The sequence below is a fragment of the Miniopterus schreibersii genome, assembly GCF_964146895.1.
Source record: "Miniopterus schreibersii genome assembly, chromosome: 1".
NCBI lineage: Eukaryota > Metazoa > Chordata > Mammalia > Chiroptera > Miniopteridae > Miniopterus > Miniopterus schreibersii.
The window spans coordinates 119,818,133-119,845,962 of NC_138101.1; the positions used below are offsets into that span (position 1 = coordinate 119,818,133).

Below are 27,830 nucleotides of genomic sequence, written 5' to 3' on the forward strand. Positions count from 1 at the left end.
GATATACCTGGTTAAAAAGCTATTCTCATAATTCAAGCTATGGAAAATGGAAGGCAGTGGCAGTGGGTATGAAGAGAAAACCCTAGATTTGAGAAGGTGTTATAGAAGACAGTATCAACAGAATTTTGTGACCACTGGCTCCTAAATGTCAGAGGGGCAAAAATCGAGGTATTTCTCTTAGTGATCAGATAAAATATATTGCAAATTTACCGTGAGAGTATAGAAGTTGATATAATAAGGAAGAGAAGGATAAAGACATTTTTTAGAAGAAATTAATGATTTTACGAACATTATTTGGCTAGAAGTACATGAGAACTTACTAAGCACCAGGAGAGAGGTTCTGGCAAGAGATATGTATTGGAGGTTGCTGGGAAAGAGATGTTAACTGAACCCCAGGTAAAATGTGTTCCGTCAAAAAGGAGGGTGAAGGAAGAAAGTCTGAGGAACACCAACACATAAACTCAGCTGGAAAAAAGAGCAAAGGACACTGAGAATGGTAGTCATAAGTAAGAACTAGGAGAAAGTGGTGGGAGAGAAGAATTACTATTACAATGATATCTGTGTCTGGGCAATGTGTGATCAACTTTATATGCATTATCTCATTTAATCCTTAAGAACAATCTTGTTTTAAAAGATACAATTATTATCCCCATTTAATAAGGCAAGGAAACTGAGGTTTAGAACACTTAAGTAACTTGGCCAACGCTAAGTTACAACACTAGCATGTGGTACAGCCAGAATGAGAGTTTCCTAAAAAGCAGAAGAGTCCAGCAGTTTAGAATTTGCAGAGACATCAACTAACATTAGGCAATTAGGAAGACACTGGTGGTCTCTGCCAGGGTGCTATGATGGTAGAACAAAGGATAAATGTCAGCAGTAGAAGAGACAAGTATACTTTAAAAAACTTGAACAATGCCTGACCGGGCATGGTTCAGCGGTTGAGCCATGGATCCAGGAGATCGCAAGCTCAATTCCTGGTCAGGGCACATGCCCAGGTTGCGGGCTCGATCCTCAGTAGGGAGCGTGCAGGAGGCAGCCAATCAGTATCTCTCTCATCATTGATGTTTCTATCACTCTCTCCCTCTCCCTTCCTCTCTCTAAAATCAATAAAAGATATATTTTAAAAAAAAACAAAAAAAAACTTGAACAAGAAGGAAACGGAAGAGAATGGAGGGGCAGGGAGGGGGATAGGTTTGCTTGTTGCTATTATTTTATTTTCATTTAAGGATATTAGTGTTAAGCATACTTATAACCTAATAAAAAGTCATTGGCAAAGTGTGCAGATTTGGGGGTGGGGAACAAACAGATTGTGGAAAAAGTAGGTGATCAATAACTTCAAGTGCCCTTTCTCCTCTCGCCTGAAAGCAGTGGTTACCAAAGTATACTCCTAACATTGATATTCTTCTAGTTGCAATCAGTAACAAAATATACCAGTTCCTTCAACTCCCATTCCAATTTTCAAAGGTGAGAGGGGAAGTATACATGAATAGAATTTTCTTAATTTTAAGTTTCTCACCAAAAGCACTAATTACGTTTGGTGTAGCAACTTGTGTTTTGTTTAATTTTGGATTTGGTTGAGGGCATATGCATATACCTCAATATAATACAATCATACTGTCTGCTAGTAAAACAATTTTTCTTGTTTGTATGATAAGATTAAATATATCAACAAGAATATCATGGCTTCTGATGCATCTGTCCTTGAACTAGTAGCATTTATCAAAGTATGTTCTTTGAGTGGCTATATATTTAACTCCCTCCAGAAGGTTCACAGTGTACATTACCCTATTAAAGTTTTCAGACTTCTTATAATAAAGTAAAAACAAAATCATTTAACTTTCTTGATCTCAGTGATTCCAAACTTCCTTAAACATAGGAACCTGCCTTTACTTAATACTATGAAAATCTGAAATATACTTTAGCAAAAGCTGGCCCAGAAAAATGTTAACCACAAATCTCATATTAACAGATTAACACCTAGGACAAGAAGCCTTTAGAGATGGTTCCACCCATCAATGATACTTTCGCCTTTCTCTAAACTCAAGGTAATGACTCTCAAGTCATTTGGCAATTAAGCATGCAATTCCTTATAATATGAAATATATTTAGGGTTTAAATTTTTATTTCTCTTCTAGCTTTTCTGAGTGCTTATGCTTTATCTCCCCAACTACATAGTGAAAGTCCTGACCGCAGGAATTGTTCTCTGAGTGCTCAGCAATACTGATTTGTGTAAAGTGCAATAAAGTGCATATTGAGCACAGCAAACATTTATTTGCATTCCAAGCAACTTGCTATAAAGCTAAATTTTGTAAACACAATTTTTCCATTGGCTAACAACATAAAAACTTTTCATGTCTTTTCAAAGTCTACTAATGTTCACTTTCAGTCCTCCAATGTATCATTTTACTGTTTTCAAGACTATATTTGAAACTTTAACACCTCCACAAGATAACTGGGTAACATGGGTTTTGAAAAACCACTAACAGGCAGTCAGTCTACTAAGACTCCTGGGACCGGAAAGGGAAGCAAGTTGTCTGTAACAGGTCCCTGGTACTTACCAGGGTACTTTTTAAAGAATTCACCAGTATCCCAGGTAAAGATTCTTAAGGCAAGAATCAATAAAAACATGGGCTACAACAGCATTCACTGAGATCACATAATTTGTGAAACCTCACGTGCCCCAAACATTTGGAACCCCGAAACCTAAACAGGCATCCTACAGGCACTATGCCATGACTTGTAATGGCCAATCCTGTTTCTTCTGGGAACACCAATGAGGTCTGCTGGAGGCCAATGGTGTGACCTTGGAGAATGGTGTCCACTTTACAAAAGCAAAATGTGCAGTACCTACAATGGGGAAACAAGGTAGCAGCAACAGCTCAACCGCAAATTGGAATATCACTTAATCTTTTCAAGCTTTGTTGAGTAAATTTATATTTAAAAAATTTAGAAGACCTATATTCTGAACTCTCAGACCACTATCGAATTTCAAAAATATGCTTACCAATAAAGTAATCATATTCTTAAGCTAAAGAATCTTCACTCAACTTTCAAGTATATGTATATATGTAAATTACAAAATAAATGCATAAATACATACATGAAATCTGAAATCCCCTCTCAGCATGGAACAAAGATCCTCTGCTACATCAGACATGCAGGGATGCAATGTAGCAACCAATCTTGCATAAAATGGTAGCAAATCCAACCTGCAAAAGTTATAGGTGATATGTGTAAAAGAAAAGACAGCAGAAATAATTCATTAAAAAATTTAAACTTCCTCAAATATATTCACAAATTAAATTATTATAAAAACTAATAATCATACAGACATGCCTATTTATTGCCATCATAATGAAGTACACAGAAATTCAGTCTGCCTTGTGAAAGCTTATTAATAATCCAGTATTCTCCATTCAGTGCTTTAATCATACATTTGCAATTTTACTTAGTATGCAATTTTAATAAAATACAGAATATCAAGTGAAGAAAACTCTAAGTTTTTACATACTCTAAATTTTTAATCACATAATTACCGAGTAAACGAAGTTAACTTGAATAGTGCGAGACAGAATCCTTTTAAGCCATTTCCTTTACCTATCAATGGATAAGTTATTTGGAAACATCGATGTCTAAATTAAAAGGGTAACCAACAACCAAAAAGGCATCTAAGGGTAAAAATCATATCACAACCCACATACTAAGTGACATATTTTATTCACTACAGAACCCTCTCAGATTCTCATGCAGTGCCTATTTACTCTTACTTTAGACAATAAATGGCAAATACGTGGTTACTCATGCTGCCATCCCTTTTCATTATCAGAGGACTTTCTCATCAAACTTGGATGTAGAATCCTGCTTAACACAGCACTCCGGGCAACCACTACCAATCAAAATCAACACACGAGCTAAAATTTACTTTCCATTCCTGCCATAGACATTACTTTATAAAACTTGATTATTCAATAAGTCAACACTCAGCAGATCAGACACTAAAGATGAGAAGCAGTGAGAAACTAATTTAAAAAAAACAAAAAAACAGCTGCATTGACAGCAACAAGTAATGGGAGCTGACAGTGAAGAAGGAAGCTAAGAACTATAAAAATTCAACAAAAGAGCCCCCAAATGACAATAGCCTGAAGACATTTAGAATGCAAATAATCCTATGGCTTAATTATCCCTGAATCTATCACTATAGAATAATACATGAAAATGGTTTAATCATCAGAGAAAAGTCTGCATAACATGAAAGGCTTAGAATTAGATCTTGAAAACTCCCAGCATGGACAGATTAAGCCTTAGCTGGAAGAAGGGACATAGTGAAGGAAGAAAGGACGCAGATAAAATTTGAAAGGTAGGGTCAAGAAAAGGAAAGTACTCAAATTCATGCCTAAGACCTCAAAAACTTTATATTTCTTTTACCATTATAATTTCTTTTAAAAATTATCACTTATTTAATTCTTACTAATGTGCCAGGCCCAGTTTTAGGCATCTAACATACATTATTTAACTTGTTGATTCTATGAGGTGGACATTATAATCATCATTTCAGAAATAAGGGAACAGATGTTAAGAGAAGTAAACAACATGGTGGCTTTATAGTGGATAATTCAATAAGCTTTTTAAATGCATCATATCCTTCTTTAAAGAAACAGTGAAAAGTACAATCTAGTATAGAAAGATCTGAATCAGAAAATTTAATGGTAAATTTTATTTTAAATGTTTTATAAAAATTATTTCAAAAGTTGTATCAATTGAAGGTTATGCTCCTGTCACACAAAATGCACACATGTGGGTCACATCACTCCTTGATGATATTACAAAAGTGAGATATTACTGTAAGATACTCTCATAGCCCGGCCGGGCGTGGCTCAGCGGTTGAGCGTTGACCTAGGATCCAGGAAATCAGGGTTCGATTCCCAGTCAGGGCACATGCCCGGGTTGTGGGCTTGATCAATGACTCTCTCATCATTGATGTTTCTGTCTCTCCCTCTCCTTTCCTCTCTCTGAAATCAATAAAGATATATTTAAAAAAAAAAAAAGATACTCTCATAAATATGTAATAATTTTCTGAATGTCTGCTAGTGCAAAAAAAAGCCTAGGGCAAACATTTACTTTTCTTGCATAATAGAGCGATTCATGCCAATACCAAATTTACTTGCTAAATTTCCAAACTTTAGTTAGAATATCATAATTTAATGTATTATAATTATGTCAATTAGATTATTAGGTTTTACTTTTTTCTTTTCCACATAATCAACTGCCAAATACAAATATAGGACTCTAGACCTATGCTTAGGTTCATCGCTTCCAACTACCACAACTAAAGGTCAGAAAAATTAGGATGAGTTAAGGTCATGGGATAACAAAGAGCAATGCACTAGAAGTTAGGAGACTTGGGTTCTAAGTCTCTCAAATAGTACTCCTGTGACCTCACAAACTGATCTGACTTCATTTACTATTGTCTTCTGCTCACTGCTCTCACCAGCCCCTCACTAATTCTCAACACAGCAGGCAAGCCCTCACCTCAGAGCCTCCACACTGGCTGTTCTCAGGTAGCTGGAGTACAGCTCTAATTCCCCAAATATCCATTCATGCTGCTAACTCCCTCAGGAAGCAAGTCAGTCCCAATGACACCTCCTCATTGAGATCCATTGTGAATGCTCCACTGAAACGTAAATCCACCCACTCCACTACTCCCAATTCCTGTATCCTGCACTATTTTTAAAGATAGAATTTATCACCTTCCAACATATTATATAATTTACTTACTTGTTATGCTTATTGTTATCTTGTTTGTCACCCTTCCCCACTAGAATGTAAGCTCCACGGGAGACAGTTTATCAACTCTCAAAACAGTGCCTAGATCATAGCAGGTGCTTAATAGACACTTGTTAGATAAATGAATGTCTCTGGTATCTCACATATTAAGTATATTGTTAACTTTTAGTCTATTCTTCACCATATTAAGAAAATATCCTATTTTTATACGAATATTAAACTTGATCAAGTTTTATTTTATTAAACAAAAGCTCATTTATCAAATATCTTTTATGCAATTAATGAAATATTCATAGGCCCTGGCTGGGTAGCTCAGTTGGTTAGAGCATCATCCCAATATGCCAAGGTTGCAGGTTCGATCCCTGGTCAGAGAACATTGAAGAATCAACCAATGAATGCATAAATAAGTGCAACAACAAATTAATGTTTCTCTCTCGAAATAAATTTTAAAAAAATTTTTAAAGAAATAGTCATATAGTTTTCACTACTAACATTATATATTAATAGGTTTCCTATTCGTTACATATATAATAATAGGTTTCCTATTTAAAATATTTCAGCCCTAGCACCGTTTGCTCAGTGGTTAGAGCATCAGCCTGTGGGCTGAAGGGTCCTGGGTTTGAGTCCAGCCAAAGGCACGTATCTCAGTTGCAGGCTCAATCCCAGGCCCTGGTCAGGGCGTGTGCAGGAGGCAACCAATTGATGTCACTCTCTCACATTGATGTTTCTCTCTCTCTCTCCCTCTATCCCTCCCCCCCTTCCACTATCTCTAAAAAGCAATGGGGAAAAAATCCTCTGGAGAGGATTAAAAATAAAAAAATATACATATTTTCATTCCTAAGATCAATCGTTTTTGATCACACAAGATATTTATTTATTGATTTATTTAAATCCTCATCTGAGGATATATTATTAATTTTAGAGAGAGAGAAACATCGATATGAGAGAAACACAGGTTGCCTCCCATATGCACCCTGATCAGGGATCAAACCTAGGTATATGCCCTGACCAGAAAGCGAACCTACAACCTTTTGGGGTATACAGATGATGCTCCAATTAACTGCGTCACCTGGCCAGGGCTAGATTTTTATTTTTAATATACTATTAAATATGATTTGTTAGTGGTTTCCTTAAAATTTTTATATCAAAATTCAAAAGTGAGATTGGTTAATACTTTTAACTTTTCTCACTTTTTTTGTTATAAATTTTGCCTATTTCTTAATATTATGAAATGGCAAGTTTTCTTTTTTATGGTCTGGAATGAACAATATAGCAGAAAAAATCACTTGTTCCATAAAAGACTGGAAAAACTCAATAAAGCTATCTAGTCTTAATCTATTCAAAACAAAATATAATTTTTTACATTTTTCCCATGATAACTCATCTATTTTGTCTTGAATAATTATAAACTGTGTATTTTTTCCCAACAATTACCTGTTTCACTGAGATTTTCAAGTAGTTTTTAAATATTTCTAGCATATCATAACTCATTTCTTAAACTTTTTAATGTTCTCTTCTTTATGTTTTCTAAATGCTTCTCTATTTAGATTTTTTGAAGAACCAGCTCTTGAGTTTTTAAATTTTAAAATTAATTTTAATCTTGGTTGTCTTTTCAATGTATTTTTCAATAAAATTTCAGATTATAACTTAGCATCAAAAATAATTTCAACTAGGTCATTTCCTTTTTCTTCTTTTCCTGGGCAAGACCCTTACGTTTTGCTTCATTTTTTTCTTTTTCCAACTAGCTGAATCTACTTCAAAGCTTTTTCCTAGCCCCCCAAAAAAGGTAGGTATAGCTATTTATTTTAAAGTAAAGTAGTCTGTGCTATCCATTCAGGCTCCCATCAGTGCACTAACACCACAGATAAGTGTTTTCAGCTTCAGCACAGATTTAAAGCATAGTTTAAGGATTCCCTGGAAGATCTGAACTCTTTTAAGCCTTTCCAGGTAGTGTGTAATCCTCGTATTTGTTTCTTTTGGAATTGGCAACACGGAAGTTAGATATTTCATTCTCTCAGAATCCCCTACTCCCTATTAAACTCAACACATCCTTCTCAAACTAACAAGTTCCTAAAATTCCTCTTTTTCCATTACACTTTTACAATTACATAGATAGCTGAAACTAAATGTCATTCTGCCCTACTTAAATCTTCAAGTTCTATGACTCTTCATTCATTACTTCACAAAATAAAATCCCTAATGTTATAAATAATGTAATACATTTTTTCAAAGCTAGTCCTGCACAAGCGTGCTTTTCTGTCTTTTCTACCTTCTCTACAAATGTGAGCCTGAAAGAAAATGGAGTGCCAAATTCTGTATCAATCTCATTAAAGTTATTTAAACACAAATATAACATTTTAATCAACATAAAGAGCTAATTTCTGTGTTAAAATTTAAGCTAGGTATGTATTTTATTTGACTTTTCTGAAAGTCAACTAGAAAATAACCTTATATCTTTCCTTTGAAAACTGAATTCTATAATCATCTAAGAGAGTGATAATTATTTTACTAAGAGTTAATGAGTGAACCATTTAAAAGGATGTTTTTTCCTTACATAATAATAAAACCTTGCTTATACTTTCAAGGCCTTTTGAATCACACATTTTAAGTATTCTCCTAGAAGTTAATGATCATCAAGTTAGTAGACATCCAGTCACCAAGTACAAGTAATAACAAGAATTCAGAAACAAAACATACATTTGCTACTTGGGGGGGGGGAGGGGGTTCTTAAAGGCTTTTATCTTATAATCAGTTTTCTAAAAGAAACTTCCAGCTTTTTTTTCTTTTTAATATCTAAAGAATTTCTCTAGCCAGTGTAGCTCAGTGGGTTGGGCATAATCTGTCCGACAAAAGGTTGCTGATTCGATTCCCAGTCAGGGCACATGCCTGGCTTGCTGGCTCTATCCCGATCCCCAGTAGGGGGCATGTAGGAGGCAGCCTATCAATGTCTCAATTTCACAGCAATGTTTCTCTCTCCCTCTCCCTCCCTCCATCTCTTTAAAAAAAAAAAAAAAAAAAAAATCAATGTGATCTAAAGAATTTAACTGTTGAAAGTTACAAATTTTATGTGTTCAAAAATGCCTGGAAACCTGAAACCCTAATCAGAAAAAATATATATACCCCTATGTTCATAGCAGCACAGTTTACAACAGCTAAGATCCGGAAACAGCCCAAGTGCCCATCAGTAGATGAGTGGATAAAAAAAGCTGTGGGACATCTACACCATGGAATACTACGCAGTTGTAAAGAAGAATAATCTCGTACCCTTTGGGACAGTATGGATGGACCTGAAGAATATTATGCTAAGTGAAATAAGCCAGGCAGAGAAAGACAAACATCACATGATCTTGCTTATATGCAGAATCTAAAGAATTTAATAAACAGATGAACAGAACAGATTCAATGACATGGAAGCAAAGATCAGACTAACAAATGTCAGAGGGATGGAGGAGGGCAGGTGGGTGGAGGGGGAGAGAGTAACCAAAGAATTTATATGCATATATGCACAACCCAAGGTCATGGACAATGGTGGGGAAGGGACTGGGGAGGGGGATGGGAAAGGGTGGAACAGGTCATTGGGGAGAAAAAGGGACATCTGTAATATTTTAAACAAAAATAAAATTTTTTTAAAAAATGCCTGGAAAAAAATGACAGAAAACTGTTACCAGTCAATTAAAGAATATAAAGGATTTTCTTCATAGGAAACACTAAAGCAGATGATAATTCAAAAAAGATGAAATATAATATACAAAAGACTGGGGTCATTTACTCTGAAATCAACATCCAAATGCTCTGAGACTTTTTTCACAATGTTGATGTTCCCAGTGCAACAGTGCCATCAAGTGGTATAACATACTAATAGATTTCCCACAAACTCATTTTTTCCGTATATCCGAATTCAGCAAGAGGGAGGGGAGAGGTTCAATTAGCAAGTGTCTCATAAAAACTCCAGCAACCTCACCAAAAAAAAAAAAAAAAAATTGGACCAGGAAAAGTTGTTCAAGAATCAAGAGAAGTATTCTGCCTGTAAAGAATATTCTGCTTATATTAATCTAAAGAAAATCTGAACATCCACCTGCTAAAATCTGGATAAATCTATATGGCTTCAAAGTCACTAAACCAATACCAGATTTGTCTATATTTAAAACAAGGAACTAAGAGATCCCTAGGTACTTCCCCTAATTCTGACTTTACACTAAGAAGTTTGCTAGGTGAGGGAGCCTTCTGAGGTGCTAGGAATGATTCTAATCTTGATACATATGTATAATTACGATATAAACACTTCTGTGAAATTTCAATTACATGTGTGTATAAATGTGTAAATTAACTATAAAATAATATCCAATTAAGGGAAATTCTAGATTTCCTTTCTGTCGAGTCCTTCAAATTAATAGACTGAGCAATAAAATGCCAGCTTTTTGAGATTATTTTAACCACTATTCTTTTTTTAATGATTCTAGAGAGGGAGGAAAGGAGAGAGGGAGGGAAGGGGAAAAGAAAGGAGAGAGGGAGAGAGAGAGACATCGATCGGTTGCCTCCTCTACGTTCCCCAACCAGGGATCAACTAGGTATGTGCCCTGACCATGAATTGAACTCACAACCCTTCAGTGCACAGAAGACACTCCAATCAACTGAGCCACACCAGCCAGGGCCAACCACTATTTGTTTAATAAAGGAAGAAGATAACTGAAAGTTAAAACCTTTAAAAATTGTAAAGATGGACTAAATCAAATTTTAAAACTTGCACTATAATTGATACCAAGAAAGTAAAAGATTACTCATAAAATGGAAGAAAATATTTGCAAATTATATCTGACAAGGACATGTACAAAGTATAAAGAACTCAAAACTTAACAAAAACACAACATAACTAAAACGAGGGCAAAGGATTTAAACAGACATTTCTCCAATGAAGACGTACAAATGGCCAATATGCACATGAAAAGATGCTCAAAATCATTAGCCATTAGTGAAACACAAATCAAAACTATAATGGGATACCACTTCATACCCACTAGGATAGCTATAAGCAAAAAGAGACAACAAGCAGTGGTGAAGATATGGAGAAACTGGAATTTTTCAATCACAGCTGTTGGGAATGTAAAAGAGTGCAGCCACAGAAATTTGGCAGTTACAAAAATGTTAAACATAGAGTTACCATAAAACACAGCAATTCCACTCCTAGGTATATATACCCAAGAGAACTGAAAATATAAAAGGTACACAAAAACTTGTACACAAATAGTAACTGCAGCATTATTAACAACAGCTAAGAAGTAGAAACAACTCAAATGTCCATCAACTGATAAATGAATGGGTAGGTAAATAAAATGTGGTACATCCATACAATAAAATATTATTCAGCCTTAAAAAGAAAAATTTAATCAAGGCTACAACATGAATGAATCTTGCAAACATGCTAAATGAAAGAAGCCTGGCACAAAAGGTCACATATTATATGACTTCATTTATATCATATATCCAGAATAGGCAAATCCATGAAGACTAAAAATATATTAGTGGTTTCTTAGGGCAGGGGGAGGGTAGGCAGAGACAGAATGGGATTAACTGCGAACAGACATAAGGTTTCTTTTAGGGGGACAAAAATATTTTACAACTTGATTGTAGTGATGGTTGCATATATTTAGAACACTTAACTGTACACTTCAAATGGGTGAATTTTATGGTATGTGAATTATATCTCAATAGAGCTTTATTTTTCCCCAAAGAACTATAAAGAACCTTATGAGTTACCTAATTTAGTGCTTCCCAAACCAAACTACACACACTAGGTAAGATTGTTAAATTCTCTACCACAGACTATTTATATATACACATATATAACACTCTTGGTTCCTTATAGTCCTAGGCACTCAAATTACTATTAAATAATTCATTCTTGTTTTGTTAGCTCATTTTTTTGGTCAAGATGAATGAGCTGGATGGATGAAGGAGGAAATCCTGGCCACAAAAAAGAATAAAGATATTCAATAGGATTCATGTAATTGGGTGAGGGAGAGAAAATGCCGCACAAAGGAGACAGTTTACTAAAAGGTCCTTCCTACAGGGACTAGGTGGGCATGGGAGGATAATGAAGCTAGGTGAGAACAGGAGCTAAAAGGAGCTAAGTTTTTCCTTGCCCTTCTCTCCCAAAGTGTCCCAGCTTGTCCCTAAGTCCACAGGGCTCACAGAGTAACCTGCTCCTATCTCTAATACCATCTAACTGGCTACCCAGGAGACTATTCTAGCCTGCTCACTCTAGAAGCACCCCTTTTTGTTCCCTTACCTCTCCCCTTGACGGCTATCACTTTTCTCTTGTGTTCAAAGATTGGAGAAAGGTCTGTAAGTACATGGGGATGTGGAAAAAGAGAATAAGAAATAGAAGAAGAGACTTAGTAGCAGTTGACTACTATCTTTCTACTCCAGCCTCCCTAGGTAGCAAGTTATAATCCTCAGGGTCAAGCCAAATTTTGCAGGCAAGGTAGAAAGACACCTGAGTGTCAAGGACAAAAGATCTTCAAAATTAAAGACTTTTCTAACCAAGTAAAAAGTTCACAGATATATCATTTTGAATATACGAGAACTCAAAGGATATTTTTTTCCCAAGGATTCTTCTTGAGAAAATTATTAGAAGATGAACTTCAGCAATGAAACAGATAAATGGGGAAACCAGAGAAAGAGGACTGGCAGGGAACATAAAATATTTTAAACTTTAGAACTAAGATAAAAACAAATGAGGGGGTTAGAGTGACAAATTAGAATGGAAATGTTATGTTCCCTATCCAGATATGTTATCAACGTAGAAATAAAAAAAAGGGAGAAAGAATGAAAAAGAAGGAAAGTCATTAAGTTTGCTGTGCCTACTTGTACTGTTGAAAAGTTAAATATCATTCAAAGATGACAAATAATACAAGTATAAGCACATTCAGGAGTAAAAAAATACATATTAAGGAAGATAACATTATTGATTAAATTCAGATGGGTGAGGAGAGTGATAAGAGAGGAAAAAGGGGAGGGAACACAGGCTATTTTATCATTGCTCATGGGAAACAGTAAGGCTGTCTAAACAATCACTAAGCAAACCTATAATCATGAAAGTAACTACTCAAACAAATATACAAAAACCATCCTAAAATCAGAAAACACCTAAACCCACATGTGTACACTAAGTAAGACAATACAAACAGATCATATAAAACTTAAAAAATTAAACTGAAAAGACAAATAATATAACAGAACTCAAACTAATTCCTATCTGTCTTAGCAAAAATGTAAATAGTTTAACTTATCATAAGAAACACTTTCAGAATGAATCTCCAAGTAAAATTCAATCAATAATATACAAAAGAGACTCAACTAAAGTGATTCTGCCATGTCCAATGTGTCTCAGTGGTTACAACATCGGCCTGTGCAATGAAAGGGCTGCAGGTTTGATTCCCAGTACCTTGGTTTGGGGTTCACTCCCTGCCTCCCTCCCCCACTACCCACATTGGGGTGCATGCAGGAGGCAACCAGTTGATGTGTAAAAAGCAATGAAAAAAATATACTAAGGTGAGGAAAGAGGGAAGGGAGGGAAGGAAGGGAAGGGAGGGAGGGAGGGAGGGAGGAAGGGATTCTAAAAGACTGAATATAAAAAGACTAAAGTATACTGGAATAAATGAAAATAAAAAGAAAGCATAAAAACCAAAATCGTAATACCAGATAAGTTAGTGTTTAGGACAAAGAAGCATTAAATAAGACTAACAAGAACACTTTATAATGAAAAAAGGTATAATTCACAATGAGATATAAGTTTTATCTTCACACAGCAGTTATCAGAAAAAACACATCACCCAGCCACGTGTGGCTCAGGGGTTGAGCATCAACCTAGGATCCAGGAGATCAGGGTTCGATTCCTGGTCAGGGCACATGCCCGGGTTGCGGGCTCAATCAATGACTCTCTCATCATTGATGTTTCTATCTCTCTCTCCCTCTCCTTTCCTCTCTCTGAAATCAATAAAGAGATATAAAAATAAAATTAAAATTAAAAAAAAATTTTAAAAGAAAAAACATATCAACTGCATTTATCTTCAATTCACTTCTCTCAACTCATAACCCCAGACTAATGGACAAAACAAAAGTCAAGGAAACACAAGACCTTAATAAAATAGTGATTTAATAAAGTAAACCTGCCCGGTCGGGTGTGGTTCAGTGGTTGAGCGTCGAACTAGGATCCAGGAGATCAGGATTCAATTCCCCGTCAGGGCACATGCCCAGGTTGCGGGCTCGATCCCCAGTCAGGGGTGTGCAGGAGGCAGCCGGTCAATGACTCTCTCATCGTTGATGTTTCTATCTCTTTCTCTCCCTCTCCTTTCCTCTCTCTGAAATCAATAAAGATTTTTTTTTTTTTTAAATTTAAAAATAAAGTAAACCTGTCTGATCAATCCATTTAACTCTACACCATAAAAACAAAGAATATAACTTTTTTTAAAAATGCTCATAGGATTTTCATAAAAATTGACTATAGAATAGGCCACAAAGAATATTTCAAAAGAATTCCAAAAAGTAAAAATAATACTATTCTCTAATCACCATGCAAAAAAAATAAATTAATTAACCAAGTCAGAAAACAAAACAAAAAGTCTCACGACATAAAAATTTCAATTCTCTCTCAAATATCTCATTAGGTAACCAAACTAAATAAAACTTAAAATTAAAGAAACTGATATTAGAGAATTTCTAGAAAACATAAAAACAGAAATTATCCCAAGTCAAAATTAAGAGACACAGCTAAAACCATGCTCAAAGGACAACAATATATTAAATGCCAAAAAAGGAATAAAATGAATGAAACCAAAACGGAAAAAATTAACAAAGATAAAGGCCAAAAATAATGACTAAGAAAACAGTAAAACAGTAGAGTAAATACATAAACAATAAATCCAGAAGCTCGCTTTCTTTCTTTCTCCCCTCCCTCCCTCCCTTCGTAAAAATAAAAAAATAAAATGAATAAACCACTAGCTAACATAATCAAGAGGAGAAAAAAGAAAAAAAGGTGAAGTACAAATACAGCATTGTTCATAACAGTAAAGAACAGAATGTCCAAAACAGTTAAATATAGTACATACATAAAAAGAAACAATGCATCTTTAAAAGAACAAGGGAAATTATATATTGGTATGAAAAGATCTATCGCCAAGATAACGTTCAGTGAAAAGAGTAGTAGAGTAATAGGTACAATAAGTTGCCCTTGTGTAAAAATCAGGAAATATAAGAACCTATAAGTGTATTTTCTTGTCCTAAATGCAAAAGAAACTTTGGAAGGGTACACAAGAATCAAGACAGTGGTTTCCCATTAGGATGAGTGGGAACTAGGTAGATAGGGAGACCAGGACAGAAAGGATACTTTTCAGGATGTAATGTTTTATACTTCTGAGTTGTGAGCCCTGTGGGTATATTATTTTTTTTAAATAAATTTTTTAATTTGCATATGACCAACATTAACTCATCAAATATATTCAAGCACTTAACTGTATAGCAAACACGACACTTGTTGTTGGAGATGTACAAATGAAAAGGTCTAGTCTTCTCTTTTAAAGAGCTTACAGTTTTTTACAGTGTGGTAGGGATACAGGCGGCAAACCAACATTGTGATATAATGTGCCTAGCTCTTCATATGAAGACACGTTGAAAGTGCTACAAAAGAGCACCTATATCTACATAAAAGAAATAAGGGGAGATTAAAGACGGCAGCAGACTGAGTGGAAGCTACACTGACACTTTCCCTGGACCAAACTGGAATTACAACTAAAATGTAGAAAAACCATCTTGAATAATCAACTGCAACTGAAGACGAGCTGGAGAGCAACCTCATAAGCAAGCACCTAAAGTGGAGACCACATAGAGACTGGTAGGAAGTGCGGAGGTGCAAGAGGGCTGGGGGAATCCCAGAGGCAGCAGCTGAAGGTCCAGAGGGACATCTCAGCTGTGAGGGTTCCCACTGAAGATTCTGGAGCCTGAACCCCAGGATGGGCTTCTCAGACAAGAGTACCAAAACTAAGAAAGGTGCCCACATAACATTTGGCTATGAAAAGCAGCCGGGTTTCTATCTCCCAGGGAGAGGTGGCTGCATTGCGGGCACCCTCTTAAAGAGCCAACGCACAAAATTTTGTGTGCAGCCATTCACCTTGGGCTCCAGCAGAGGGAGGGCAGAGTAGACTGGAGCTGTGTGAGGGGAATCTAGCATTGTGGGCTCTGGAGATAGAGCTCACACCCCTCTGGATTCCCGTGCCAACTCATTTCCCCATACTGTAGAGGACATCTTTCTCAGACATTTTGTTGCTTTTGCCTGGGGGGGTAAGCAAGAGCCCCACCCTGCCAGACAACCTCTGGTCCTACTCAGAGAAGTTTCTACAGCCTGAAGCTCATTAAGAGAATCAGATTAATCAGCCTGCAGGCAGAGGCAGACCTCAGAGTGCTTTGAGTCTTTGCCTGATCTGCTTCTGGACCTGGACCTTGGAAAAACAGACTTTGGTGTGCATCTTGGTCCTGTCCAAACGCACCCAGCCCCAGCAGAGGAGACCTCAAGCTGAGGGTTGCTGATAGCTCCAAACAGGGTACTCGGGCCAGTCACAAACTGCATCTGACACTGGCCTGCACCAGAGACCCTCCAAAAAGACTGAGAATCCTAGCAGATCTACCTAATACATAGAAACAACCCAAATAGGCAACCAAAATCGGGAGACAAAAAAACAAGCCCCAAATGCAAAAACAAGAGAAGCCTCCGAAAAGAAAGCTAAATGAAATGGAGATAAGCAATCTATCAGATATAGAGTTCAGAATACTAATTATAAAGATGCTCAACAGCATGAAAAAATATATAGAAACTATGAAGGAAATTAAGAATGACATAGCAGAAATAAAGAATACATTGGAAGGAATAAACAGTAGATTAGAGGAAGCTGAGGGCTTTTGTTTGCTGGGAGTTTTTTTATTACTGCTTCGATTTTATCAGTTATTAGCCTATTCAGGTTTTCTGATTCTTCCTGATTCAGTTTTACATGACCTCACTCATATGTGGAATCTAATAAACAAAACAGACTGAGGAACAAAAGAGATCCAGAGACATAGAAGCATGGAACAGGCTGATGAATCTCAGTGGGAAGACGAGGGTAGGTGAGTGGGTAGGGAGAGATTAATCATAGAATTTATATGCATATATACATAACCCATGGACACAAACAATAGTGTGGTGAAGTCCTGGGGGGGGGGGGCGCAGATGCAGGGTAGAGGGGAATAAAGGAGCAAAAGGGGGGAATATCTGTAATACTTTTAACAATAAAGATAAATTTTTATTTTTTATTTTATTATTTTTTTTAAACGTCTTTATTAATTTCAGAGAGAGGAAAGGAGGGGGAGAGAAAGATATAGAAACATCAATGAGAGAGTCATTAATCAGCTGCCTAGCCCACAAACCAGGCATGTGCCCTGACCAGGAATCGAACCCCAATCTCCTGGATCCTAGGTCAATGCTCAACCGCTGAGCTAGGCCCGGCAGGGCAAGATAAATTTTTTAAAAAAGAAATAAGGATGATTATTCAGTGAAGACAGCTCTGATGCTAAGACTTAAAGGCTGAGCCAGAGATTTTCAGAGGCATAATAAAGGATACCCCACAGATAGAATAGAAAACAGAAGCTTGGAAGTAGAGAGAAGAAAGGGTAGTCAAAATATCATTACAGATCAGGATTTTCCAAGATCAAGAGTGGCTAAAGAAGTTGAAATGGCGTATAAAATGCCATGTTACTTGATCTTATCTTTAGTTGTCAGGCACTGTGCTAAGTGCCAGAGATAAAGAAGTACACAGGGCCATTTCCTGCAGCTTATTTTAGAGGTCAATGTCCAGGAAAACCAAGAAAGAGATTTTTGCAGTAGTTTGATGTGTGCCTCTGGCTCTTTGCACACACTATTGCCTCTATCAGAAATGCTCTTTCAACATTCCCGTTCCTCACTCATCCCTAGTCTAGCTAATTCCTTTCTCAGAACTCAGATTAAATGACCTTGTTCCAGGCAGCCTTCTCTCACCCCAGAATAAATCAATCAGTTCCACTTGCTATATACTTGAAAGCATGCTGAGATTCTTCTTGGTAATTGCACTTAGATTTCCTAGTCTTCCTATCCAAACTGTAGTCTGCGTGAACACAAGAGACAAACCTCTCTTGTTCGCTACTGTATCTCCAGCACTAATCACGGTATACAGCAAACCCTTAATGCAGCAATTTTTCAACCTTTTTCATCTCATGGTGCAAATAAACTAATCTAAAATTCTGTGGCACATCAAAAAATATATTTTTTGCTGATCTGACAAGAAATTTAGTATAATTTTGATTTGCTCACATTGTTGTGTTGGCTGTTGTCACTTTTTTATTTGACAATCTAAGGGAAAAGAAGTCAGTGCCTCTGATTAAATGGTAAGGTACTGCATGTTTTAAAAATTCTTGCACATACCAGTTGAAAATTGCTGCCTTAATGAATCAGTCAATGAGTGAAAAAATTTTAGAACATAATTTAATCTTTCCTGATCACTTAGACTGATTATGAGAAACCTAAATTAGCCCTGGCCAGGTTGCTCAGTTGCTTAGAGCATCGTCCAGTACATCAAAAAAGTTGTGGGTCTGATTCCCGGTTGGGGTGCATAGGAGGCAACAGGTCAATGTTTCTCTCTCACATTGATATTTTTCTCTCCCCCCCCTTCTCTCTCTAAAAAATCAATTAAAAAAACTATATCCTTAGGTGAGGATTTTTAAAAAGCCTAAATTATTATATTTATACCTTTTAGGTATGTAAGACTCTTCCTCATGGCTCCAGAATGTTATACATTCATTTTAAGTACTTGTATCTTTTATTTTTTTTCTTTTCCTCTCAAACTAAACTTTAAATTGTTACTTCCTACTACTTTCAAGTCTGTGGTTTCTAGCAGATTCCAACTATTCCTAATTTGCAGATAACTGCTAAGCTAAAAGCACATAAATTCAGCAATAAAGGACATAACTGGTATAAAACCAAATAATAGTACATAGTCTTTGAGAACTTTTTTTTCTGAGGGGGGAACAGGTCATGGTAGAGTGGAATGAAATGGGAATACAGAGAAACAAGATGCTCTTTTATAAGTAAACTGCTTAAATATCACTGCATGATTTCTTTTGTTAATAAAGCCTTTTATTTTTGCTAACTCTGCTTTATTCTGTTATATAATTCCAGATGACTGCTATACATGTTTCTTCATTCAAATACACAGTTGAGAAGAAATATATGAAAGTAAGCATTCCATTGTATAAGGTAAAGAAAAGCATTACTTGAGAAAATCTGGTCCAAGACATGGAGGAAAAAAATATTTGAGTTCTCATTAATTCAAGGTGCACACTTTTTCCCATTTACAAATACAGGGTGGGGCAAAAGTAGGTTTACAGTTGTGAATACAGAAAACACCTAGTTTTTTCTTGTGTTATTATTTATTATTGTAGTATTTTCCAGATGAACAACCATAAACCTACTTTTGCCCCTATATATGAAAGTGAAATATGCTTCATAATCAAAGCCTTAAAATTGCCAATATTTTTCTTCCTTATTGCACATAAAATACTGGCACACCTCATAACTAAAAGCATCTTGCATTTGATGAAATGCAATATATAATTTTATGTAATAAAAATATTCATCTTTTTTACTTTCTCAACTAGATAATTCTTACTTACTTATGATATTAGCACATTCCATCTCCTTTGCCCCACTAAAATAAAAAACCAAGTGCTCATATTAATGATGCTGAGAAGAAATAAAAACCAGTATTAAAGAGAGAAAAAAGGTAGTGATTTGGTTTCACTGAGAAATCTTACCATTAAGAGATCATGGGCCCCTATCAATGAAAGAACCAAATTAAAATCTTGCTTAAGAAACCTTTAGTAAAATCCCTTAGAATTCTTATCTTTTTTGTATCTATCTTAGCTAACTTGTATGTAATCATCATAACAGTTAATAAAATTCTTTAATTATTTACTGTTGAATAAACAGAAATGAATCTTCTCCAAGTTCCAAAGGTGAATAATCTATGAGTGGTCCTGAAATTTGCAGATGAAGTAGGGCATTTAGTGTAATTTAGAGCATTAGAATTCTCTAAGAGCATAATGCACACAATTGAATATGCTACTTGAATTCCTAGCAGCACATACTAATATGACTTCCAATTCCAAACTATAATAATTACAAAATAACTTGAAAATTTTCATTTAAACACAACGGCAAGAATTAAACACACTCAATTAGTCTAATCTTTACACAAAATTAAAACTCTCCAAAAAACTTATATACCATTTACTATTTTTTCTTCTCAAAAGGAAAAATCAAAGTCAGCTGCTTCTAGCAAAGATTATTAAGTTACATTCACTAAATATTTCCACTTAGAATTAATGAGAAAAAAAGAACAAAAATCAATGAGAAACAAGTTCTAAAAATTTGCTAATAATAATGTCTGTTGACAAGGAATGTTTTTAAAGAATTAAATAAAAACTTTGATCTTACAATCATCACTGCAAAAGTAAAAACACTAACAAATTACTCTTTTTTTAAAAAAAAAATACCTACCTTTGTCTGGGAACTATAAAGAGTGCCCGTACCAACTTCTTCCTATTTGCTTTTGTGTTCATGTTCATGCAAAAATCCATTGCTGCCTATAGGAGAAAAAGCAAACTTTTTTCTTAAAAAAAAAAAAAAATCTTTATTTAGGTACTAAAAGCAAAACCCCTGGATGCTACAATGGATTTCCACTCATTCCTAAACACTTCAAATGGTTTTAAAACACTAGTATTGTAAGCATATCCCAAACTAAAAGCTTACAGAGCTTAAGGCTCCTCTATCCTTATTTATCTCAAAGTTTGTTTAATAAACTTTTAAATTGCAACCTAGTGTTAGAAACAGAACTTTGAGTGGATGAACTGAAGATCATGCAATGTTTGGCAAATAATTATATTAAATATACAATCAATGCTTTAACCTCATTAGACTTGAATAAACCAATGTTGATATCAGAAAAGTTTTCTGGTAAAATTATAAAGGAACAAGAACATTTACCAGGAGCCGAGGAAATTACTAAACCAATCATCAAAAAGGAATAAAGATGAAGAGAGATAGGCATAGATTATTCCCAGAAACATGTAAAAGACATGTAAAAGTGCCTCAACAATGACTGAAAGTTTCAGTGTCAGCAATCAGATTTGGTAACTTAATTAAACAAACCACATCACAGGACTATTTAGTATAGCAATCCACTGTTCTATATTTTAATAACAAAAATATTTGTTCAATATTTCATCAACATGTCTAACATCTACTATAAGTGTAAAAGAACAAAACAGATCTAGAGTAGAGATACAGAAGCATGGAACAAACTGAGGAATCTCAGAGGGATGGTGGGCGTGGGAATGTGTGTGGGAGGGAAAGAGATCAACCAAAAAACTTATATACATATATGCATAACACATGGACACAGACAATAGTGTGATGAAGGCCTGGGGGGAGGGAGAGGTCAACGGGGGAAAAATGGGGACATCTGTAATACTTTCAACAATAAAGATAAATTTAACATTAAAAAAAAAGGCTAGGAGAGGTACATGTTTTGGAAAACCATTGAAAAACAACAACATGAGTAACTGGTATTTTTTAAATGTAGGCAAGTATATTAATTTTAAAAAAATTTTCAGTATAGTTGGTTTCAGAAAATAACAAGTTACACTTTAAAAAGGAACAAACTATTATCATATATCCTTCTGAGTTTCTCAAATATTTTCCTTCCATAGGCTCACATGATTATTTTATTTTCCATACCAATCTTTAGGTAGATTTGAAGATCAGATACAAATAAAAGATTCTCGGATTTCCCTGAATTAGAAACGATTTCTACTCTTTACTGTAGATAGTGATATAATAAAACATCTCCCTTTTGGTTAAAACTTTTGATGAAATAAATGGCACAACTGAGGTTGATAAGATTTAAACCTAGGTCACAGTGAAAGTATCCACCAAGACGGAATCTTTAGATCAATATTAGTCAAGAAAGTAAAATCAATTTATATTTTTCTTCTGCTTGTAAAGGAAATATAATAAATATCATTGAAGTTTACATTTTATAACATTAAAGCTTATCATAGCTAATGAGAATAACAAAGAGAAAACCCAAAAATCCTTCAAGCAATTCATCCATATGAAACATTGAAAAATTCTGGACCTACTAAAAAAAAATCCCAAAGGTCATGTACTCATAAAAGAAAATTGGTCAAAAGAAAATAGGAAGCCTCACACACACTCACACACACACACACACACACACACGCCAAAAACAAAAAGAAAAGCAACTCTCCTATCAACATTTTTAAAAAATATATTAAGAAAATTTTTAAATGACTAATAATGGCCTAGGTTTCAACATAACTAGGAAACACAAAAAATAAAAAGTACTTCAATAACTATTTTAGACATTATCCTTTTAAATACATATATACTTTGCATAATCTAAGTAAACTGTATAGAAATAGAGAAGTCAATAAACACTTTTCCTACCATAATAATCAAAGGCCAGTTACATGAAAAAACCAACAAACACCACTATAATGTTCAAAACTCTCCACAGATTAAAAGTTCATAAAGTATATCAATGCCTGGTACACACCACAGGGGTTCAATAAATATGTAGAGTAAAAAGTTTTCTCACAGGAGTAAAAAAACTGCCAGAATTAATAAACCCGAGAAAATTAAAAAAGAGAAAAAAAGTGTCACATGTATATTAATTGTTAGATTTAACTAGTCCTGCCCTATGGGGAGAAATGAAAGCAAAGGAGATGCCTACACTGGTGTTGTCTACTTGCCTTGGTTACAACTGTTGCTTAACAACTCAGTCAGCAGTTTTTTAAAAACTTGTTTCAAAATGTTTTAGGTAAATGAAAGACAGTTCAACACCATTTTTTATTTTATGAAGTAAAAATAAATTCTTCTGATCATCAAATGCATGCAGAAATAAGCATTACCATGAATGACACTACCCACAGAAGTCACCCAGAAGAAATCTTCATTTTGCGTTACAGAGTTACATTAATTATTGAATTCAAACAATTCTTCAATTTTTCTACCTATTTCCCAAATACTTTTCCCTCTTAAGCCATTTGGACCTTTGACAACATATATGGAAGAAATTCCTGTCATGAGAAAGCGGACTCCCAGAGGAATCCACCAGGGTCCAATCCAACAGGGAGGAGTGGCCCCCTATTTTCCATCTGACCTTAGAAAGCTAACTCAGAATTTAATATATGGTCATTACTGGCAACAGCACTTAATACTGAGCTGGGCACTAAAGGATACTTTCTAATAAAGATTTGTAACAGTAATGCTACAAAACTGATGAGATTTTTCCCACCTTCAACTTCCATTATAGCACTCAAAATGGGGTATTGGGGATGGAGCAGGAGTGTCAAAGTATCTCTCTTTCATCCTTTGTTTATATCCAATAAGTAAATGAAAATTTAGCAGGGGAAAGATTCAATGATATCCCAAATTAGAAAAATAAGCAATAGTTTAAGAGGTGGTTTCTAATATACTCTAAAAGAAAAATCAAGAATACTTCTTGTTTTTTTCTTAATCCTCAGCTGAGGATATTTTTATTGATTGTTTAGAGAGGAAGAGCAAGAGAGAGAAACATCTATGTGCGAGAGAAACATCGATTGGTTGCCTCCCATCTGCACCCTGACGGGGGATCAAACCTGCAACCTAGATAGATGCTCCTGACTAGGAATCTAACCTTCAACCTTTTCGGTGTACAGGATGATGCTCAACCAGCTGAGCCACCCAGCTGGGCTAGACTACCTAAAACTGAAATAAATCTGTAATTACAAAGTTTCTGAAAACTATACATTGATCTAATCACTGCAAGATGTAAGGCATTTTAGAGTTTAAAGACTGTTTGATTACATAGTTACTGAAATACATCTAAATTATTTAAGAATAGCTGCACAAGCAAAAGTCAAAAAATAACCTAACTTCTGTAGCTCTCTATAGGGAACCCTCAAACCATTATGGGGAAAAAAAGATAAAAGATTACATTCCACTTTGACAAAAATATGGCCTAAAGCAACCATTTTCAAGCCTTGGGACTCAAGAGTCCTTATGCTCTTAAAAATTATTAAAGACCCACCCTGGCCACTGTTACTCAGTGGTTAGAATGCTGGCCCACATACCAAAGGGTTGCGGGTTAAATTCCTGGTCAAGGGCACATACCTGGATTGCAGGTTCAATCCCCAGCCCCAGTCAGGATGCATGAGGGAGACAACCAATCAATGTGTCTCTCTAACGTCGATGTTTCTCTCTCTGTCCCTCTCTCTCTCCCTCCTTTCTCCCCCTCCCTCTCTCCCTTCCACTCACTCTAGAAATCAATGGAAAAAAATATCCTCTGGTAAGGATTAACAACAACAAATTACAGACCTGAAGTATAGTTGTTAACGTTTTTTGGAAGTAACTATATTTTTCAAAATAAATTTAAAAAATTGCCCTGGCCAGTGTGGCTCAGTTGGTTGGGCATCATTCTGTGCACCGAAGGGTCGCCAGTCCAATTCCCTGTCAGGGCATGTGCCGAGGGCTGGATCCCTGGTTGGGATACATTCTGGAAGTACAAGATCACTGTTTCTCTCACATCAATGTTTTTCTCTCTCTCTCTCTCCCTCCCCCTTCCTTTCTCTCTAAAATCAATAAAAAGCATATTTTAAAGCAATTAAAATAAAAATAAATAAAAATTTAATGACAGAAGAGTAGCACTCTTTTAGAAGATAGCTGGAATCTCATATCTATTATGCATGCAATCTGTTGTGATATGTTGTTTTAGACGAACTATATGAAGAAAATCCAATTTAACACATACATATAGCTGGGGAAAAGAGGTGAATTTTAATATTCTGTTCAGGATTTATAAATATTCTTCGATACTACACCAAAACTTGACAAGTGGTAGTTCTTAAGGGCTAGGAGAAATGTGGAATCTGAAACCTTATCAACTTGCCCCACTGTTGGATTAAAATCTATCTCGCACTTTGAGTGAATCTTTAACACCCTAGCAAATTTTGTTAACACTGTGTACTGGTCACTCAAAACAATGGTTCACTGAGCTACGCAGATCTTCCAACACATAAATAATATTTTTAAATTACATTATTTAATATCACCACTGATCCCACCAGAAAAGTCTCATGAATAAAGTCTCCTCAGAAAAGAACTGGGAAGCTGTCAAGCTTATGGTGGTAGACATAAGTTTTCCAAAATTCTAATTTTTGTTGAAAACTCAAATTTGTTCATTGGCAATAAATACTTTTAGTTGTTATCCTTGAAGTGAGAGGGTCACCTTTTATGTTAGAAAAATGTCAGCTAAACACCCAAGTTTGAAAAAATGTTTTTCTATCAATTCTTTCAAGTAAAAATGGTATTCTATGAAAAAAAAAATAGTTCAGCTCGCAACTCAAACACAAGTGGTTTTTCTCCAGACAGCTTTGAGACAGCAGAAGAGCTTTTACATGTCCTCCAATTTCATCACATTAAAACAGCAGGTACTCACAAAGGGTGAAATGAAATAAAAGCACTAATTTGTATGGATTCATCAAGGAGATTCTTAAGTGAAAGTGGCAATTTTTTAAATTTCAAATACACGGCAGCAAAGACAACAAGGGCTACTAGTACAGTCTGCTACTGCTTCATCTGAATTTGTGCAAAAATGTCAGGAGCTTTACCCGTCATCACTTCTGTAAATATCAAAAACAGTGAAAAAGGAATAAAATACACCTTAATATTAGTATAAAAAAAGTTTTGACCTTATAGACCCCCTAAATGCCTCAGAAGACACCAGTAATCTACAGAGCATACTTTTAAAAATTTCTGGTTTACTTTCCAAACTGTGGGGTCCCTATATGAAGAGGTGTCAAGCAAACAGGATTTTAGAGACAGTTCCACTTCCAAAATGAACATCTACAGATTGGCTCCAACTTTATGTATTTATTTTGGATACCATTATAAGATCCCGTTTGAAGAAATGGTTCATTCTATGGCTAAAACAGTCCAAAAACCACAGACATTACTAATTAGAGCTATCCTACAAGGTGTATATGCTTGAGTCAAGTTATATTGAGACAATCATACCTTGTCTATAAGATCTCGGTTGACACAGTTGGGCAATTGCTGGAGGAAAGCATCTACTATGAGCTTGAGATGAGATCCAGTGCTGGCTTCTTCATCCTCTTGTTCTAATATATAGAAGTAATATAAGAATTAAAACATGAGATTATTAATTATTTGGGAAATAGACAACCTAGGACACTTTTCTTACCAATGAAAAAAGGAAGCCTTTTTTGAGATTTTGCCCTAGAAAGTTTGGGTATCTCTAAAATCACAACCCCATGTCACTACAGCCTTTCAGATATCAACAATAAAGCAGCAAACTTTTGCATTAGACACAAAATCTTACTCATAGATTGCATGTAGTTTTATAGTAAATTTGTTATTTTTATCTACTAAGCATCCCTTCCTGCAAGTCTTCAATTAACAGCACTCTCATTGCTGCCTTTTAAAAGAAATCCATGGGATTTTGATGGGGAAGGGTGCTGCCAGATCACAGCACACCACCATTCCCCTGGGTCACAGGTAAGAATGACAGAGGACCAGCTAAGTCCTTCCATGAAACTTATATTCAGACAGTGGAAAGAATCTCTCTTTCCTTTGATGTCACCAGCTGGTATGCTTTTAGCAGGGGGGCACCACCAGCCATGCCCATCCTCCCTTCATGACACAGACAAAGAAAATCTGCAGCAGGAAACAATGAAGCCAATAGAGAGAAAAGTAATACTGACAGAAGAGATCCTTCTAAGTAAAGAATCCTAACTAATAAAACTAACAATGTTTTTTATTAATGAATACAAAACATTACTCAATTATAAAGACAGATAAAATGATCTACTAGTGATCATTTTACAGATGAACTGATCTACTAGTTGTTCTTTACTTCTTAACCATTTTATTTATTTATTTGGTACCCTGACCAGGAATCAAACTGGCAACCTTTCAGTGCATGGGACAATGCTCAACCAACTGAGCCACACTGGCCAGGGTTATCTCTCAACCATTTCAGAATAAATCTCAAATACATTTACATTAAGATTGTAAAGATTATATTATAGAATTAAAATAAATTCATAATAATGCTAGGAAGTAGAGAAGTATAAGAAATATCTATTAAGATATTTAGAATTTAGATGATCACTAAAGCTTATCGTCGCATAATATGGAACACGCAATGTTTCTGTTCTAAATCAAATTCCAAAAAAACGATGGCTTGGAAACAAAAGGAAAACAGAAATTATTAAGTAAAGATCCATATTCTTAGGCTAGAGTTTTGGGTAGAAAAACTAATCAAAAATTTAAAATTTTGGAAAAATAGTGCTTACCTTGCTCATCAAGAAGTTTCTTTGTAAGATCTTCAGCTTCATCTGCACCCTCTAACTCTAAGGTGTCATCATTAATTTCTAGATTCTCCAACTCAAGTTCCAAATCATCAGGATTTGATACCTCCTTATTATCCTTAGGTTCTTTTGCCTCTGCTTAAAAACAAACAACCAGTGTGTCTTTGAATTAAAAGTCATATTGAAATCCTGCTTCAAAAGAGGTAAGAATTCACAAAATTTGCATCAGTTGTCTTAGAATCTATATATATACCTGGCAACATTTGAGTATAAATTTAATATATTCAGATTTTATAAAGTACATATGATCAATGAGAAGCAAAACCATAACTTCTTTGACTCTGTATGCCATCTGTTCACTGAAGGAATGGATGGATGGATGGATGGATGGATGGATGGGATGGATGGATGGATGGATGGATGGATGGATGGATGGATGGATGGAGACATACATGGTATGAGGATCTGAGGTAAAGATGAGGAGGAAAATAAAGTTGATTAAATAAAGTGGACTCAGGTTAAGGAAGGTCTCA

The 27,830-nt window shown here is 35.3% G+C and overlaps 1 protein-coding gene across 6 annotated transcripts in view; it reads right to left on the reverse strand.

Moving 5' to 3' along the window:
- The window catches only part of UPF2 (UPF2 regulator of nonsense mediated mRNA decay), a gene marked incomplete at its 3' end in the record, with an annotated part of 108,177 nt that overhangs the window by 47,647 nt on the left and 32,700 nt on the right, over positions 1 to 27,830 (reverse strand). For 3 of the 6 annotated variants that reach the window (XM_081132476.1, XM_081132472.1, XM_081132474.1), the window contains exons 6-9: positions 27,283 to 27,432; positions 25,982 to 26,085; positions 20,402 to 20,487; positions 3,101 to 3,209 (exon numbers count right to left, since the gene is read on the reverse strand). In XM_081132476.1, the coding sequence (XP_080988602.1) occupies positions 3,101 to 3,209; positions 20,402 to 20,487; positions 25,982 to 26,085; positions 27,283 to 27,432 (449 nt within the window). Of the gene's footprint in view, positions 1 to 3,100; positions 3,210 to 20,401; positions 20,488 to 25,981; positions 26,086 to 27,282; positions 27,436 to 27,830 lie in introns of all 6 variants that reach the window. The other 3 variants (XM_081132475.1, XM_081132471.1, XM_081132473.1) reach the window with 1 other exon arrangement.